The sequence below is a fragment of the Carassius carassius genome, chromosome 3, assembly GCF_963082965.1.
Source record: "Carassius carassius chromosome 3, fCarCar2.1, whole genome shotgun sequence".
Lineage (NCBI taxonomy): Eukaryota > Metazoa > Chordata > Actinopteri > Cypriniformes > Cyprinidae > Carassius > Carassius carassius.
This window is the reverse complement of record NC_081757.1, coordinates 6,765,058-6,785,359: the sequence shown is the minus strand read 5'-3', so window position 1 is coordinate 6,785,359 and position 20,302 is coordinate 6,765,058. Positions and strand designations below refer to the sequence as shown.

General features: G+C 36.9%; 1 protein-coding gene and 1 long non-coding RNA gene across 2 annotated transcripts in view; one reads left to right on the top strand and one right to left on the bottom strand.

The window, feature by feature from the left end:
* The window catches only part of ntrk3b (neurotrophic tyrosine kinase, receptor, type 3b), a 126,600-nt gene that overhangs the window by 63,925 nt on the left and 42,373 nt on the right, over positions 1 to 20,302 (top strand). Inside the window, exons 5-11 of the mRNA XM_059526929.1 lie at positions 4,524 to 4,678; positions 5,471 to 5,613; positions 5,694 to 5,835; positions 10,976 to 11,281; positions 11,942 to 11,956; positions 13,278 to 13,327; positions 13,405 to 13,507. Of these exons, the coding sequence (XP_059382912.1) occupies positions 4,524 to 4,678; positions 5,471 to 5,613; positions 5,694 to 5,835; positions 10,976 to 11,281; positions 11,942 to 11,956; positions 13,278 to 13,327; positions 13,405 to 13,507 (914 nt within the window). The remainder of the gene's footprint in view (positions 1 to 4,523; positions 4,679 to 5,470; positions 5,614 to 5,693; positions 5,836 to 10,975; positions 11,282 to 11,941; positions 11,957 to 13,277; positions 13,328 to 13,404; positions 13,508 to 20,302) is intronic.
* LOC132117567 (uncharacterized) overlaps positions 9,413 to 20,302 on the bottom strand; it is a 63,174-nt gene continuing 52,284 nt past the window's right edge. Inside the window, exon 3 of the long non-coding RNA XR_009425768.1 lies at positions 9,413 to 10,072. This is a non-coding gene — a long non-coding RNA (uncharacterized LOC132117567). The remainder of the gene's footprint in view (positions 10,073 to 20,302) is intronic.

Genomic DNA, 20,302 nt, shown 5'->3' with positions numbered 1-20,302 from the left:
GCAGACAAACAGAAAAGGACTGGTTAATATAGAGAGGATAATGACTAACAAGTGAAGACACCTGAGTGCAATCAACAGGAGTACAATTACTGTGATGAAGGGACAAGGCTAGTGGGAATTGTACTGCCTACGGTGAGGTGCCTATGGGGAAGTGAGACCACTAGTGGACACCCAGGGAAACAGAGACCAGACAGCGTGACATTACCCCCTCCTCCACGGAGCAGCTACCAGATGCTCCACCCGAACCCAAGAAGAGACCAAGGAATACAGAGACCAGGAGGGAAGTGGAGCGGCGGAGGACCAGGGGGAGGGATAGAGGGCCAGGTAAAATGGGGAAACAGAAACAAGTGCAATTAACAAAAACAAGGAACCCAGGAGGGAGGTGGACTGGCAAAGGACCAGGGGGAGGGACGGAGGGCCAGGTAATAGAGGGTAACAGAGACAGGAAGTGCCAAAAAAAAGCAAAACCAAAACAACAACAAAACACAAGTCCAGGGGAGAACGGAAAGTTCAGTGGCCCAGGGCCGAACCGACAGGGCAGGAATCCAGGGTGGAGCAAGGTGGAATTGGAGCCATGCGGTTGAGTCAGAAACCCACCAGGGCGGTGCAGAAGACCACCACATCCGTGCGGTCGAAACAGAAGCCCACCAGGGCGGCGCAGAAGGCCACCACATCCGTTCGGTCGAGACAGAAGCCCACCAGGGCGGTGCAGAAGACCACCACCACCGTGCGGTCGAGACAGAAGCCCACCAGGGCGGCGCAGAAGACCACCACATCCGTGCGGTCGAGACAGAAGCCCACCAGGGCGGCGCAGAAGACCACCACCACCGTGCGGTCGAGACAGAAGCCCACCACCGCGGCGCAGAGGACCACCATATCTGTGGGGTCGAGACAGAAGCCCACCAGGGCGGCGCAGAAGACCACCACAACCGTGCGGTCGAGACAGAAGCCCACCACCGCGGCGCAGAGGACCACCATATCTGTGGGGTCGAGACAGAAGCCCACCAGGGCGGCGCAGAAGACCACCACAATCGTGCGGTTGAGACAGAAGCCCACCAGTGCGGCGCAGGAGACCACCACTGAGACGTGGAGAGGCTCTGGTAGTTCAGCGGAGACGTGGAGAGGCTTTGGTAGTTCCGCAGAGATGTGGAGAAGCTCTGGCAGTTCCGCAGAGTTTAGACTGGATTCAGGAAAATCAATAGTGACTTGACTCTGCTCATGAAGATCATTGGTGACTTGACTTTGCTCATGAGGATCATTGGTGACCGGACTCTGCTCATGAAGATCATTGGTGACCTGACTCTGCTCATGAAGATCAATGGTGACTTGCATTTGCTCATGAAGATCAATGGTGACTTGCCTTTGCCCATGAAGATAGTCGGTGACTTGACCTTGCCCATGAAGAACACTGGTGACTTGACTTTGCCCATGAAAATCATTGGTGACTTGACTTTGCCCATGAAGGTCATTGGTGACTTGACTTTGCCCATGAAGATCATTGGTGACTTGCCTTGGCACATGAAGATCAATGGTGACTTGAATTTGCCCATGAAGAACACCGGTGACTTGACTCTGTCCTTGAAGATCACCAGTGACTTGACTCCTGAGGTCTAACTGTGGTAGTGCTTAACTCATGAGTGTCAACGGTGACTTGACCTGACTCATGATTGTCAACGGTGACTTGACCTGACTCATGAGTGTAAACGGTGACTTGACCTGACTCTGGAGTGTCAACGGTGACTTGACCTGACTCTGGAGTGTCAACGGTGACTTGACCTGACTCTGGAGTGTCAACGGTGACTTGACCTAACTCTGGAGGGTCAATGGTGACTTGACCTGACTCTGGAGGGTCAACGGTGACTTGACCTGACTCTGGAGGGTCCAAACAGAAATAAAACAAACAAACAAACAAACAGGAACAAGAACAGGAACTCGAAGACTAGGAACGCGAGGAAACTAAGTAACGGAAAGTAAGGACTACATGCAGACAAACAGAAAAGGACTGGTTAATATAGGGAGGATAATGACTAACAAGTGAAGACACCTGAGTGCAATTAACAGGAGTGCAATTACTGTGATGAAGGGACAAGGCTAGTGGGAATTGTAAAGCCTACGGTGAGGTGCCTATGGGGAAGTGAGACCACTAGTGGACACCCAGGGAAACAGAGACCAGACAGCATGACAATGAAAGCTTCGTTCATCTTCTCAACACAATTTAAGATATTTTGGATGGAAACCGGGAGGCTTGTGACTGTCCCATAGACTGCCAAGCAACTTACACTGTCAAGGACCAGTGCCATTTTGGAGAACATCCGCTGATAGCAAGAAACTTACGCTCTTGATGCGCTGTTTTCATTCAGATCAAAGTGTAAATACACATAGAAAACGTATCCTTGTGTCACGGCTGACACAGAAGATCGTAAGCTGCTTGTGTTCTGCTCATATTCTCCAAAATGGCACTATGGTGATGCAGAGAGATACAGAGGAGACAAGTTATTGAATAAAGTCATTATTTGTTTTATTCGCATACAAAAAGTATTCTTGCCACTTCATAATGTTACGGTTGAATCACTGATGGCAGATGGACTATTCTGACAATGCTTTTTATACTTTTCTGGACCTTGACAGTGTAAGTTACTTGGCCCTCAATGGGACAGTTACAATCCTTTTATCCAAAATATTAAATTGTGTTCCGAAGACAAACTAAGCTTTTACGGGTTTGGAACGACATGGGGGTAAGAGATTAATGAACAAATTTTCATTTTGGTTTGGAGTATCCCTTTAAGTGTCTTTGTTTTGCAGTAAAAAAACAAGTTTGTACTCCAGAACTACTAGAAGTAGTAGTAGAAGCACAAGTACTACAATGCAAATGCTCCTAGCTATGCAAGCTCAATTTCACACATAGTTGCATTCTGAATTGTTTCTGAACATAATTCATAATTCGGCAAAAGTACATGTGGTGTTCAGAGGCATTAGTGTTAACTGCCTTTTTTAGGCACTAAAGTAAGCAGCTGTCTTCTGCAGTCACTTCTCTCTTTTCACAATTTTGCAGTTAAGTTCAGCTGTCAACTTGTTATAGCTAGCTATCTGAATAATAAGGCATCTGTTTTAATGCCACAGACACAGAGAGGAAAGCTATTACCTACATCAGTACTGAGATTTGTCACGGGACAGTGCACTTACAATGTGCTGTCCAAGCATATTTACATACTTGCATATGTTTCTGGTCTAAAATAAAGCAAATATCTGGAAGCTATTAAGATGTGCTTTCAGAGAATGTATCTTGAGTTTTTTTTTTTTTACTTATTTTTTGCATAAACATGTCATTTATATTCTGATGTTTTAGTAACTGATTCTAGGATTTCGCTGCTGGGAATGAGAAATGTGAGCTTTGTGCACTTGCCAGTTTTACAGCTTTGAAATGCAAATAACCATGCTTTTAATGCTGTGTATGTTATGCATCATGTATGTGACATGTAAAAAGATGCAGTTGACAAAATGCTGAGATGTGCAATGCATGTCATGCAATAGTAAATATAGTCAATTAGCAGATGCTTTTTTTTTTTCAAAACAGGCTACACTTACCAAGGCTTGACTCTTACTTTTTTCTAGCTGAAAAACAAAAGAACATAAGGAGATTATGTTCTAAAGCTAAAAGTACATAAGGACATTTTTACAAGAAAGAAAAAAAAAAGTTTATTATAATACAATACCTGTATTCCTATAGTTTAGGAATTTAAGAATGTATTTTTATTTATTTATTTATTTATTTATTTATTGTAACAGGAATACCAATATTACACAGGAAAACTGTTCCCCACAATGCAAAATTTTTAATTATAAACTAGCCTGAATGCAACGGAACTCATATTTTGAAATGTCCATAAACTAAACACTGTAACAATTCATCATGTGTTGAATGTGCATAAATGCATGTTATTCACTGCACATTCAATAGCACCATCTTTAGACTTTGAACATGTAGCACTTATTTATTTTATGAATCGTATCCTTTTGAAGTTTACTGTAATCATCACATTAGGATGTATTGTGATTTTTCCGTCAACAAATTTAAGACCTTTTAAAAATGATAATTAGGATTTACCGTATGTTATACTATTTATTAGATATTCGCGTTTTTTTAAATAACTGCAGGGACTTGTTTTATTCTCATAGATGCTCCTACTGTAAATACATTTTATAGTTCTCACTCCTCTATTTTTAGTGGCAAATGTGAGTGAAATTCTCGCACCGTTGAGCCCTGTTGCCTGTGGTTATGAGACTTACTCAAGGGGCATGATGGAGATTGCTTATGGATCTCCCCATGAAACCTACAAGCTTTCAGTAATCAGCCTGGGTCACAATGCCACACCACCCGGGATATATAGTGTCACAAACCTGCTGCTTTCAACTAACGCAGGCAAAGTTTGATTGATTTCGCATGGCCAGCGCAGAGTTAACACTGCATGAAAATCCTGGAGTTTGAGGATTGTATAACTCTTGGCTGTGTGTTGTTGATGCAGGAGGCTGGAGGGGGTCGTCTTTGACTGCGGCTGTGAGATCCGATGGATTCAGCTCTGGCAGCTGCGCGGTGAGGCTGGCCTGCACACCCAGCACCTCTACTGCAAGAATGGCGCAAGCAAGATTCGTCTGAGATCAATGAGCATTGCCCAGTGTGGTAAGACATCTTTCTTCATAAATAATACAGCTGTAGGTCAAGCACACACTACGTTTTGTTATATAAGATTAGATTATTCGTATGATGCAATATTTATCTCACATTATGTTGTATTATTGGGCAGAGTGAGGTAAGATCTGTCAGTTGTATTGCTCTCTTAATCAAGGAAATCATGCAACCATTTTTTTTTTCTTATTCTTTCTTTCTTTTCTATTTTTTTTTTTTTTGGTCACGTTAAAAACAGATTTAATGCAATAAATATGCAAATAATAATAAATGAATCATGTATCCATTATCCATTTCTAAAAATCAAAATCATATATGTTGGTAAGTTGCCAGTTTTAGGGTTAAGATTTGCCCTGAATGATTCCAATTAAGTCATGCACAGTATATGTGGCCATATTTTATAGATCAGTGTCATTTCAGTATTATTTATGAAAGATTACAGTATTTATTGATATTTTACATTAAATTAAAATAAAAACAGATATTAAAATATCAGTTTTAGTAATTAAATGCCTTTGTCATTTTTGTATATATATAATTATTTATTGTTTATATTTCTCTACAATTATTTTGTTTTTATGATATAGTTAGTTTTACACAAAATGTTATGGTATGGGCAAACAAAAACTCAGAAAAAAGAACTGAAAATTCAGAAAATGTGTATCATATACCATTCCAATTAATTAAGTATGGACTATGTATTTAGGCAGAAACTGTGGTTACTATGATAACTTCTTGTAAGAGCGTGTTTAAGTAATGTATATAATAGTCATTGTTGTGATCTAGACCTGCCAGATATCAGCGTTGCTCACAGTAACCTGACTGTGCTGGAGGGCGGTAATGTGACGCTCAGCTGTAATGGCTCAGGGTCTCCGGTACCTGAGGTGGACTGGACCGTGAACGGCCTTCAATCCATCAACACGCACCAGGTGATCATCCCACACCAAACATACCATTTAACCTTCTTTTCAGGCTAACCATAGCATAATGTTTCTGGTCTGCCCTCCAGTCAACTGTGTACTGGCCCAACATCCACTCCATCAACCTGACACTGGTCAACGTGAGTAGAGACGACAACGGGTTTGTTCTGACCTGCATCTCTGAGAATGTGGTTGGGATGACCAACGTGTCTCTTCAGCTGGCTGTGCTATGTACGTATTTAGTGCTTATTACAGGTTTTCTAGTCTCATACTTAATAGTGTTTGCTATTGCTCAATAATACATCAAATTATGTGGCTTGGTGAGAAAAGGTATGCTAGTACTTTAGCAAACAGAAGCCAGATTAAAAAAATAAAATAAAAATGAAATCCTAAAAATAAAATTATTCAATTTTTTTAAGATTCTAAAGATAAAACTAACGTAATATTCTTAAAAATAATTGTAATTAACCCTTTAGGATAGCTTTACACTTCTTGACCTAAAACCAAAAAGGTAAAATGTTTAATGATTTTATTATTATTATTAAAATTTTAAGCATAAATAACACTAGCTACACACATATATATTAGTATTAATATATATATACTATTAATTAGTGGTGGGCCGTTATCGGCGTTAACGTGCTGCATTAACGTGAGACTCTTGTCGGGCGATAAAAAAAATATCGCCGTTAATCTATTCTCAAAGTTGGGTTGGGAGCTGGGTCTATACTAAGCAAGCTATGATGACTTTCACCTTGATATTTTATATAACCGACTGGCTGAGGCCAGCCTAAAAAGATGCTCAGGACAGTTGACGGGCCACTGCTGCGCATCGTCACGAAAGCTTATCTTTTTCACGTGTTTTTAAGCCTTACCGCTTGTCGATTTAAACATTAAAGCATCCAAAAACAAGACGCGGAAAAGCTGAACAGAGTAGCTGGTTACTCGCGCGCTGTGTTCGGTGCGCACGAGAGAGAGAGAGCCGCGTATCACGGACAGCGACACTGAACCGAGCTCTCTTCTGCAAAGTTCTCCTGTCAAAAATGTCAAAATATCCACCCTGGAAATTATGCTCGAAAAAACTGTGAACTCTTACGTGAAAGTAAACAGTTGAGGAAAAAAATGGGATGTGTATTATATTGGATGCGTTCATCGTCTCTTAAAGTGACCGCGCCTAATTTAGCTACTGGCTGCTGTAATGTTAATCCAAGAAAATGAAAATGAAAATCACTCACTGCTCTTGACTGAATTACTTTGTAGTTTTAACAGTCAAACCAAAAATTATTCAGACACCAGATATAAGTTTTGATATATATATAGCAAAACTGTAATAATGTGAGAAATGTTGAAGGTGTCTGAATAAATGTAGGTTTGATTTCATTTTTACATTGAAGACTATCCAGTGCTATTTTAGATTTAATTATTTGGTTTCTGTACCTTGGCACCTATAAACTTGAAAAAAACTTAAACATTGTGTAAATAGCACAAAAAATAAAAAAATAAACGAACATACAAATTAAACAATTTCAAACAGGGCCCACTGGTACAACCTTCACTGGGTCCCCGCTGACCCCAGCTACGGCCCTGCTCACGCCTGTTTTACACATACTCCGTCTGCAGTGCGTATGCAGTCCATGTGCGTTACGTATGTGGTGCAGTACGGACTCGATGTGCTTTCATACAGGACGCGTTTGCAGTCCGCTACTCGGTACATAAACAACCTTCTCAAAGACTTACTGTTTGTCAATTTTATTTGGGTAACACACATATTCTGAATTTTAATCTAGATTAATTTCAAGATCACAGTGAGATTAATCTAGATAAAAAAAATTAATCTATGCCCACCACTACTATTAATATGTATATATATATATATATATATATATATATATATATATATATATATATATTACTATTAATATGGATGTGCATAAGTACTTTAAAGTGACAACAATGATCAGTAATTTACTGTAAATATTGATTGATCATGATTATGTCTTATGCGATTTTTTTTTTCACAGTTACAATCAGAAAAGTCTATCATTTTCTTCTTAAGGATATAAATAAGTTGTTCTTAAGAAAACATTTAACATTACCTTTAACATTTCCTCTAGAATGTGTAACACTTTTAGCTTTAAGAAACACAGTTTCAGCTTTTCATTTAACCACTTGCAAAATAAGTAGAATGTATTTTAATTTGTATGGTATTTAATCTGCATCCTGTAATTGCTACAGGTGTGCTAAGAATGGCTTCATTTGAAACACAAAATGAGAGGTCAAGATATCAGCAGTGTTTTCTGAATCTTCAGCAGCCTAGTTAAGAGCTTGTGAACAGTAGGCTATGCAAAGAGAGTATGTGTTTTAGGGTTTTGGCATATTAAAAAAAAAACATATTGTCTGTGAATCTTTAATCAGATGTAACCTTAAACATACATTTACTGAGGTTGCAAATTTTAACGCATATAACACCTTACTCTTTTATGAAGAAATAACTTTATGGACACGTTTAAAATAGAACAAGGTACTAAATGATGATGAATTGATACAGCAATTAACAGCTATGAACCTGTACGTCTTTGTGTTAATTTAATCAGAGGGTGCGTGTGTGTTTAGGGAAGGCGTTAGGTTGTGATGCATACATAAAAATAGACCTGCACTGCGCCATGTTAAACTGGGTTAAACAGGTATATAAGATGAGAATTAACCAGAGGCAGGATTGAATCTGAAACATCTCTGCAACTTTTCTATGTTTTAATAGGAAGGAATGGAGGACTTTTCCCAATGATGACATTAATGTTTTAGGACTCAGATATGATCTGACACTCAGGCATCATTATGCTCATTAAAGAGCACATGAATTTAAGACAGTGTGTAGATGAAAAGCATTACATTTTATCACTCTGCTTACTAATGACTTTGACGTTAAATTGAAATGACATTGGCAAGATATACAGGCACTGAGTCTGTCAAGTTTGGTTTTAATAACCAAGTACATGGTCTTGTCTTTATGAAGTAAGAGTGAGTACTGATTTCTGATGGCTTATAAAACCTTTATATAGCTAATTATATTCTATTTAGGTTTTTATCCTTTTAATAGTTGGTGTTCAAGTAAATATATTGTATATTATATTATTATATATGGTATATCATTTGTATATATTTTTAATACATGTCTGTATGAAAATTTGTATTAAGAAATGAATAAAAAATAAATAAGTAAATAAATTTTCAATTAGAATTAATTTAAATAAAAATGCATGAATATATATGCATGCTATCTGTTGCCTGTGTTTCTGTTTATTATTGTGACTTAATAGCTTTAGTGCTGAGAACCGTGTGAGAGGCGTGTCCTAGTAATTACCTGCAGACCTTCAATACTGATTGTCAGCACCTGTGTGTTTGCTTCTACCTGTGTGTCTTTGTCATTATAAGATCAGTTTTTTATCTGCTTCACTATGCCCTGAAGTTGTCCATTTAGGACATGTCATTTTTGCAATAAAGACATTTTAATTATGGAGTGCCTCGGCTATCAGAGATTTCTTTTCTCTACACTGTCTCTTATTAAATTTCTGTATTTAAATGCATTTTAAATTTTGTAATAAGTATATATTTACATATTATAAAGTGTGTATCAAATATTAGTGTATAAAATACAATAATTAAATTTAATATTTATATTTGACAAATTAGTGAAATTATATTTGATATATAAAATAAAGTTAAAATATACATATAAAATACACAGTACACACTTATTTATTATTTAAACACAAACTTTTATTTTGAATGTGATTAATCGCAATTTTTTTTTTTTACATGTATGGTAGCCACCGCAGACCAGTTCTTGACCATAATGTCAGAATGCACAAATGTGCTTTCTTACCTGACAGCATGGACAATCCGTCCTAAATATCGGATTTGTGAAACATCACAACTGGGTGCAGAGTCAACAAAGCCAAAGGGTTTGGCCCTGTTCCACTGAGACGCATTAATAATGCTAATGAAAAGTGCAGCAGTTGGATTTTAGCATTCCGATCAAAAGCTCTGGAATATGAGACACACGTATGGGATGCACAACCCTCCCATTCTCTTTCTCTTTCCCTTTCCTGGTGGGATTGCAGCAGGACTCTCTAAATGACAGGCTTCATGCAGTAGTGAGAGCAGACTGGCCGAGAGCAAGGGTGCTGCTGCATGCTGATTCTAAAACACTTGTCATCTGTTTAGGCGGGATGTGTGCCGAGCCGCTCTACAGGAGGGATACAGTATATCTCTCGTCTAGTCTCATCAGTCAGCCAAGCACAAATCACTTCGGCTAGAGGAGGCAGCTGACAATAATGATGCCTTCTCATTTGAATAACAAACAAATGTGCAGTGTCGGACTGTTTGCATGCAGTTTACCTTTGAATAGTGTACAATAGTGCGTCTCTTTCGCCGTTTTAGTCTTATGTTGTGTGTTCTTTTCTTTTATCTGTGAAACATAAAATAAGACGTTAGTCTGAATGTCTAAAATTCGGTTTTCCATACAAGGAAAAGGAATAGAGATTTGTATTTCCAAGCACATTTAGACTACATTTACGCTGCACCAAATTCTGATCTGTGTAAATCTGACATTTAGGACTATCTGTACACATTTTGCAGATAATTAAATTAGATCCATTTGTTGCCATAGTGATGATTCAAGAAACATAGGAGTCGTTGTAGAAAGAGAACAGAAATCTGGCCAGAAATTTGGCCTCTGCTCATGCTCAAACTATATACTTGTACTATTTCTTTATATTTTATTTTACTCTTATTCAAACAATAAACTAGGTTTTACCCATTTAGAATATAATTTAGAATATTTTCAAGATATGATGCTGCGTCTTTTACACACACAACAGAAATACAGGTGCATCTCAATAAATTAAAATGTCGTGGAAAAGTTCATTTATTTCAGTACTTCAACTCAAATTGTGAAACTCGTGTATTAAAAAAATGCACACAGACTGAAGTAGTTTACATCTTTGGATCTTTTAATTTTTATATATATTTTTAAGTTTATATATTTGGACTATAAATCAGCAATTTAGGTTTGGTAAGATTTGATAAATGGCAAAAAAAAAATATATATATATATATATATATATATATATATATATATATGTATTATTATTTTTTTTTTTTTATTAATTATGTAACTATAACTACCATAACTATTTTGTGGTAGATTGGATGCCTTGTTTGTAGTGTTCTTCCCATTGCCTAATGGCTTTCCATGAGAAATATGTGCACTTCACTGATGAGAATTTGCTGTCCTCCATTCTGTCCCTGTATCTCTTAAATAAAGCCTCCGTCTTCCTATAAACCCTCAGTTTTTCTTTCCTCCTTACAGTTCCGCCAGTAATACTGAATCTGGACGAGCCGGAGCGGAGGCATCACACCTGCATTGAGTTCACTGTGAGGGGTTTTCCCCATCCCACACTGCGCTGGTTCCACAAGGGCCGCGAGATCCTGCAGAGCGGATATATCCGCATGGAGATGGAGTACTACCAAGATTACTTGGAAGGCTGCTTGACTTTTCAGAACCCAACGCATTATGACAATGGAAACTACACCCTAGTAGCCTCTAACTCTCTTGGGTCAGTCACCAAAACCGTATACGGCTATTTCCTTGAGCCACCGTTCATTGAGGATGATGGTAAGTTATTAAACGGCTTATTTACTCTTGTACCATGTGGTATGACTTTATTGATATTTATTGAAATGACTCTAAAATGTTTAATATATATGTGTGTGTATTTGAAGTTTGAGGTCAGTACGATTATTTTAATTAGTTCTTGAAAGGAGCCCCACCAAGACTGCATTAATTTGTTTAAAAATACAGTAAAAAACTGTGAAATAAAACTGTGAAATGTTATTAAAATTTAAATGAACTATTTTCTATTTCAATATATTATCAAATGAAATTTATTCCAGTGATGCAAAGCTGAATTTTCAGCATCATTATTCGGGTCTTCACTGTCACAAGAAATCATTCTAATAAACTGATTTGCTGCTCTAGAAACATTTCTTAATATTATCATTGTTACAGTTGCTGCTTAATATTCTGTGGAAACCATGGTACATTTTGTTTTTCAGGATTCTTTGATGAATACAAAAGCATTTATTTGAAATATTTGATTCAAAATTTTAATGCGCCCTCACTGAATAAAAGTATTGAATTTCAAAAACAAAGTCTTACTGACCTCAAACTTTGAACAGTATATCTTTTACACATTTTTATGCTTAAAAAGGTTTTCCATTTTTAATCTCATATCATTTTCTTTCTTTTTTTTTCCATTTTACGCTGCTCTTTTAGGAATAATTGAGTACAGTAAGTGCCTCTTACTTTTTAACAAATACATAAATACAGACAGAAGAAACATATTAGTCACATCACATGTCCTTGTTCTGCTTGTTGAAATTAAAACAAATATTTAGCTTCAAATAGACTATAATCTATGATAAGTTCTACATTGAAGAATTTAATAAAACAATATCATCTACCATGCAGTATCTCCTAATAACAGCTCTTCTCAAGTGCAACAAAAACACAGAGCTTAGCAAAAAAAAAAGCCCAACATAGCACACTTGCACCATCCCATACTTGAAATCATCCTTAGTATCCGTAAAAGAGGACACCCCTAATAACTCTGTACACAATTAGATTGAAGAATAGCCCTTATGAATTGCAGCATGTTTTTGGCACGTACTGTATACAAGCTCTATGCATTAAGAGTTCAGGATGGTGTAATTGTCCAGAGGAGGACGGCTCGTGCTTTGGATGCGTGATGCAGCAATATGTGAGCCCTGCTGCACCTCTGCCATTATGATTTAATTAAATGGCAATTCCTCTATGACACCTGTGAACAAACCACACACAGGTTCAGACAAAAGCCTACCCTACTAAACCAGTTTACATTGTGGCTCTCAGACAGCATCATAAATGTACAAGTCATGAAGTGAAACTGACAAAATAAATATCTAGTAAGGAACAGAAAGAATTCAATATATAGGGCGGAGATGAGCTAGTTCTCATGGCGAAAGTTGTCACAGGGCTAAATAGTTAAATCAAAATATGATTTATTTATTTCAATTCTGATATTATGAAATTTGGCATCACACTAGCATAGTATTTTTATGCGAGTACATACACATTTCATGTTAGGGCTGGTAGTCTTACTTTTGTTGTTGGTTAGTGGTAGTCACATGATTTGATTTGTTGTTGTTTTATACAATTTATTACTTATAATATCTATTGGGGGGATGGTTTATTTTTTTATCACCTTATTTATTTGTATTTGGCTAGATTTTTTCCCTCTGAGAAATAAAGGTGAAAATGTTGTTTAGCTTTTATGCAGCCAAGGATAAACATTACGAAGCAAACATTAAAAGTATGTGCTGGTTTTTATGTTTTTATTTAGCTTTCCTTTGTTTTTGTTTTTTTTTTGTTTTTTGTTTTTTTGAATAATTTAAAACTTAAACTTTTTCAGTTGGTTGCCAATGCAACATGTCTATTTTTTTTTTTAATTTTGTGAGTTTTTAATTTAATTTTTGTATTTCAGCAGTATTGCAACAAAAATATTTGTATTAGTTTTAGTTATCAGCAACAACACTCGTCTTTATTTGAGCAACATCTTTTCTATTTCCTGTAGCTCCAACACCTGAAGATGAGGCGAAGAGTCCTGAAGAAGATTCATTCGGAGTAAGAAAGTAAAACTATCAAAAGGCTAAAGTTCTTCTTTCAATTCAGTTGAATGCTTTATTGTTTTTTTTCTGTAGATGTCTATTGCTGTTGGTCTGGCTGGCTTTGGCTGCGTCTTCCTCATTGTGATTTTCGTCCTCATCAACAAATACAGCAGACGCAACAAATTTGGCATAAAAGGTATGACTAGAGTATTTAGCTGCATTTTCTTAATGTCAAAATGAAGGCAACTTCTTGCTCCATATTTTCAGGGAAGTCAATGGCTATCTTGCTGGATGGGAATTAATTGATTTGCGAAAAATGGTCTCTTTACGACAGGTGGTTGGATGGGAGTAAATACATTTTAATAAAAGACAACAAACATTTTTGTCTTAATGCGCATTTAAGTAAAAAGTGGTCCAATTTTGATGTCATGTTAACTTTAGATATTTTATTCCCAGTGAAAAAAAAGCAAAACTACCTTAATTATCTTCATCCTTTCTTGAAGCAACACAATAGATTTCCTCAGTCTTTTAGCTGTCAATCATCTTGCGAGAGTTCTCGGCTTTGGTTTTAGGCTATGTTTAGAGCCTGCTTTTAAACATTGGTCTGGCACATCATGAGTCAGATAGGGTTTGGTTTGTGCTGTGTGAGTTTGTGTGAATAGAATTTGAGTTGAATGCATCCTCCAGTCTCAGACATTGGGGAGGCAGTTGGCGGAAATGCCTGCGAGTCTTTCGTTGGTTAGCTTGACTTCCTCTGCTAATATTTAGGTTTATATCACTGTGGTGCCAGTGCATTCAGAAATGCAGTTTTATATTCAAACCTACATTTGTAGTAAAGGTGGGCAGTACCAGAAAAAACATATGACTATATGAGTAATTTTAGATCACGGAAACTATATAGGTATACTGTATGAGATTGTTTCGATTTAAATGACCATGAGTTCATACCTACTGTAGTTTTAGATACTTAAATGAAAGATACATTTCTTTTTAACTCAAGTGTTTCATAACGTAAAGCTGGTGTTGCATTGACACCAGTGGTATTATTTACATATAATAATCACACCATTGACCATTTTAAAGTTATAAATATTATCACCCATTTCTTCACCTTTAGGTCATTTCAAACCTGTAGGCACATTTTTGATGGATTCTTTATGTACCAACACAAACACATTGAGTTTATGCATTACCCCCTTGATCCAACATCCCTTGCTTTTTTCTCATATATGTGTCATAAGATGAAAACGCTCTCTCACATTGTTGTGACAGTCCTGTGAGAGACAGAAAATATGGGCTCTGTTAACTCCAAAGAGGAATGGCTCATTATGTCTCACGATCGCTGGCAAGGTTAAAGAGGCATAAACGGATTGACACTCAAAGCGTGACGTCAATACGAGCACTTTTTTTTTAGCATGCTGGCCTTCCCACAATACACCACTTGTACTGTTTTTCTCTTCAAATCAACTGGAGGTCTCAGGCAGCCATTACCTCAGATTGAGCTGTATTGGATTTTTGCCTCACTCAATCATTCGGGAGCATTTTTTTTGCCGCTGGACTATTAGGGCAAGCAGTAAAATCTGATTTTGTGGTGCGAGTGTGTGTTTCTTGTTTTCTGTGTTTGGACCTTTAGTTTGCTATTAAATCATCAAATCATGAACAGAGGTTGTGCTGTGCAGCGTCCATCTGATTTTACTTGCCTTTCAAGTCGTTCAGGGCATTTCTGCAAATGGTAAAGCTTCATAATCTGCCTCAGTCTTAAAGGTCCCATGACATGGATTATTTCCTTTTCTTTAAATGCTTTTTAATGTTTCCTTAGGTGTACTTATATTGTTAGTATGATTTTTACATTTAAAATTTAGAAATAAAAAGCATTTTTATATCCTGATATTAGCCCTCTGGCTTGAATGCTCTGTTTGAAGGGGCGTGTCTGCTGTGAGACTAGCTGTGAGAGTTGAGTAAACGACAACTGTTGTGATTGGCTGACATCTTTGCATTTGAAATGCGTATTACATGTGGAATATATATATATATATATATATATATATATATATATATATATATATACTACTACAGCTGTCGAGATTAACGAATCGTGGATTTGTTGATTATATAATTATTTTTTCGATCTTTTCCCATGCAGGCTGCGTTGATGAGCATTGAATAGACAGAGTCTGTTTATCGCGTGAATGCAGTCATCTCGTCATTATTGCAACACGTTTTCTCTCACAAAATGCTTTCACAACAGCTAACAGCAAACACATGAATGCACCACATGAATACAGTAAGACAGCTCCGAGAAAAAGGGAGCGTTCTTTGATCGCTCTCTGTAGTTAAATCACAATTTAAATAACAGATTTGTTTCATGCTACTAAGAGAAACAACGTGAAGTTGATCGTTTAGTCACTGGCTTGATTCACTGATGCATAAACAGTATTAAACGATTTAGAAAGAAAGTCTGTGTGAACTTGAATAATTAGCTACACATCAGAAATCACTGATCACAGATCAGGCATTAATGAACACTGTTACTCACTGTTTATGGCGGTGCTGTCGAATCCATATCATAAAAGTCTGTTTGTAACGCCTGTGCTGACATTGCGACTGAATTATATTTAAATATTTGGGCGGGCAAAGCAGAGAAAGGGGAGGTAACAATTCTCCTTACAACGTCACAAAGAGGAGATTCAAGATCGTTTGAACTTCCATTTTCTCAAAGGCAGAGAAAGATAGCAAAATCTCGATTTGCACCGATTAAAATTTCTAGAAACTTGGGGACCATATACAGGCTAGGGGAACTCATACTAATGTTGAAAAACCTCAGAAAGTGAAATTTTCATGTCATAGGACCTTTAATTTATGTGTTTGGTTGTAATTGTGGGTAAAAATCAAAAGAGAGAACTTGTGTTTGCATTGAGTTTTTCCTCGTAATTTTCTTGAGAATTTGTATACTCTCTTGTATACTTACATTAGGCTACAACAATAAATGGATAACTCAGTAATTATTTATTAAGGTGAAAGCGTGAACTTTCGTATACAGTAGTTAGTTTCTCTAACATGACTATATTACAAAGTTTTAACAAGGAAGAAAAGCATTGTTATGCATAGACATCTGTTGCTGCCATTGTAATGATCAATTTTAACTAACTTTGGCCCTACTGTACATGGTAGTGCTCAAAAATTAATACTTATATGATACTTATTGACAATCTTGTGTTAGTCATACTACAGCGATAAAAAACACATATTATTGCTGATAACTGATAATTGTATAAAGCAGGCCTAAATGCCTAATTATTTTTAGTGTAAGGGCTGGTTTGATCATATCCTGTATGATGCATACTGTAATTTCCTGATTCTGTGGAGGGAAACTTCTTTTAATCAGTTCCTGTCCGCTATCAATCAAAATGTCAATATGAAAACAGATAATTGATTTGCATTACCAAGAAGAAAGCACAAAGGAAATGTTGATTTCAAGCCTTTCTCTTTGCAACATTTCCACTGGGGATTTCAGAAGTTTTATTAAATTCAGTTCCATATAATGCATTCATTTCCTGTCAGGAGAGGATGTTTTAAGAGAGCCTCAGGCTTGTGTATTATCCTATGGTCATTATTTTATCTTAATTTTGTCCAGCCACAGATCTGTAATATAATCAGTATCCCTGCATGATGTAAAAGTGGTATTATAGATATATTGGGTATCGTACATGCATATGGTGTATACAACCTGTGTGCTGTTTTTATTATATATATATATATATATATATATACATATATATATATATATACTCCTCAAAAATTATTATTTATTTTGGATATATATATATATATATATATATATATATATATATATTAAAAATGAATATTTAATTTATATGTATATTTAATTTTAGATTGTTTTTTAGAAAGCATACAACAAAACTACCCTACAATAAGTATTTTCATAAATTATTTTATGAATAATTTATGAATCAGTTATATATGAAAATATAAAGCTATATTTCATAACAAAAACAATGTAAAAGCTTGAGTTGTGCATATAATTTCTTAATGTACTCTAAAGTTTTTATAAAGTATAAGGGTACATTTGCAGACGGTGAGGTTGCGCTCATATGTAGATGTTTCTGTCGGGTATTATGATAATTACTAACTGCGGTATACTGCATTTAGAATAATCCGGATTCATCAGGATATGATGATGTGCTCTAGGGCTTCTGCTTTTGATAAATAATACATATAAAAAAATAAAAAATAAGTTTAAATGTACTATCTGCATCATTTTCCGGGAACACCGCAGTGCAAACGAAGAAGCTTTGAAGTTTGTATTCACATTGTTGAGCCAACAGCTCAGTCTGTGATGTTTACATCCTGAATTGGTTAAATATATTTTCATTATGTGAATGTGCAGGTCAGAGTTCAGCAAACCTGAATGTTTGTGTTTGAATGGAGGTGCAATATAATTATTTGAGGACACACCTGTTGTGAATCTGGCAGAAATTTTGAGTGAGAATATTTTCTCTGGACCATTCAAATACAATAACCACAGTAATTCATTAATTCAATAATTAAGAAATATTATATTATTACTATTCCAAGTAACAGTTTTCTATCTGAATATATTTTTAAATGTTATTTATTCCTGTAATGCAAAGCTGAATTTTGAGCATCATTACCCCAGTGTCACATGATCCATCAGAAATCATTCTATTATGAATGACACATGAAAACAAGGCTGCAAATTTATCATTGCAAACACCTGTGATTCTGAACATGTTGACAATTTTACTTCCAGCCAACTTGAGTCGACATGCTTGACAGATAAATTGAACATTTTTGTACCTGAAAAAGCAGAACAATAACCATGAATGACCTCTTAGGGCTTCCGTACAACAGAAAAACATCTTAATTTTACATAATTTTTTCCGAAGATGCACTGTGAGTAGTCATTCTTAAATGGGCTTACTCTTATATGCTGACTTACTGTTTAAGAAATATCTAGCTTACGTATGTATCCCTCGTTCCCTGAAGGAGGGAACGGAGACGTTACATCAGAACAGACTGAGGAATGGGGTCTCGCCTGAGAATCCTATAACCTTTGAGTGGTAACATAATGAACCAATGGTATGTTTAGTACATTGGTCTGCGGGATTTGCATCGCAAAGCAACTCGCATTCAAGTCTTTGCTGAGGAGCCCAGCCGTGTGACCTGGCCGTTCAGTGGAACAGCGATTGTGGCAAAGGGACATAATTTCTCCGTTCCCTCCTTCAGGGAATGAGGGTTACATCGGTAACATAGACGTTCCCTTTCAGTGGACGAATGGGATCCCTTACAAAATGCCACAATGGCGGGACTTATAAGAAGACTTACAAAACGGATATCAACCCGTGTAGCGGTGAGACACATAAAGCTCTACCCAGCCCGCAGGGTAGAATGTTTCAAAGTCAGAGATGGCAAGGGTTGCTTCCCAAGGAAAAGGAAAACCGATGCAAACACAACCCGTGAAGGTCTTTTAGAGGAATAGCTCTTTCAGTGGCGCTGAAGCACTCAGGGGAATGCAGAGCTGGAGAGAAGAAGCAAGAAGCCCACAAGAATCGCTAAATCATGTTGTGGCGCCAACACCACTGAAGACTCGTTTTGAGTCTTTGACACTCCGGAGAAACAAGCAGCTTAGATGTGCTCGGCTCTGAAGCGAAAGCTTGAATGCGAGTTGCGCACGCTTCGCTCCTTATATAACCACACAGTGGGGTGGAGCTCGCAATGCTAATCCCACAGACCAAGGTACTAAGTGTACCATTAGTTAATTCTGTTAACAAGACCCCATTCGTCAGTCTGTTCTAACGTAATGTCAAACGTGACCGACTGAAGGGAACATTTATTATTATCAATGTTTAAAACAGCTGTGCTGCTCAATATTTTTGTGGAAAAATGTTTTTCAGATTTGATAGAAAGTTTAAAAGAACAATTAATTTCACATAAAAATATTTTGTAACATAAAATCATTACTGTCACTTTTAAAGTTCCGAATGCATCCTTTCTGAACACATGTATTATTTTCATAAAAAAATAAAAAAAATAAACACTTACTAATTAATAAACACTTACTTAAAAATACCCCCAAACTTTTTAACGATAGTGCACATTATATAGCTTGGCCACATCTTAATGTCACACCAGACATCTGAAATGGCATGATCTACTTTTTGGCAAATATTAGGGAAGGAAGTCTCCCCATGAGTCATGACTCATGATGATAACATCACTAACTGCATGTGACAGAGTTTATTTTAGCTTCACCATGAAAACCCTCCCCTTTACCTCCCTCCATGCACTTTGCCCTGATAGCTCACCTGCCTATTAAGATCCTATCATTGCTGTCACAAGGGCTTAAACCTTCCTCGGCTACATTACTGAAATAAGCCAAGGGCTGTTTAGCACACATCATCAAACCCAAAGATTTAATTCCTGACTGACTCACCTTGCCCCAGCCGATGAAGCAGTCAGTGGAGCCACACATAGAACAACAGTTCACATGTGAAGACACCCACCAACATTTCTGCCGCAACCCTGACACGCAGCTTCTTTGACAGACAGCAATGCACAAAGAAACACTGAAGCTGTCGCTGATACAGATCAATGACCGTTTTCTGATGTCAAAATCCCAGCAAGGAATGGCTGCCTTTTTTTCCTCCTCCTCCAAAGTGGAACAGGGTCATTCAGCTCCATTTTTCAATTTTGAAAAGCACTTCACTCCTTTATGATTGGGGTTTAAAAGGATACTTTGCCCATTGAATTAATGCACTGTGCTGTTTCAACCATATTCCTGCCCTACCAGCAACCGAACAAGTGTCTGTAATCACATCATTTTGGTAATAAAAATGAACATATACCCCTCTTGAGATAGAAAAAAAAATCCTTGCTCATCTCATATTTGATCATTTTTTTCAGGTTCATTTGTTGCTTAAATGCTCCCCAGCTCTCAAATGGTGCCAGT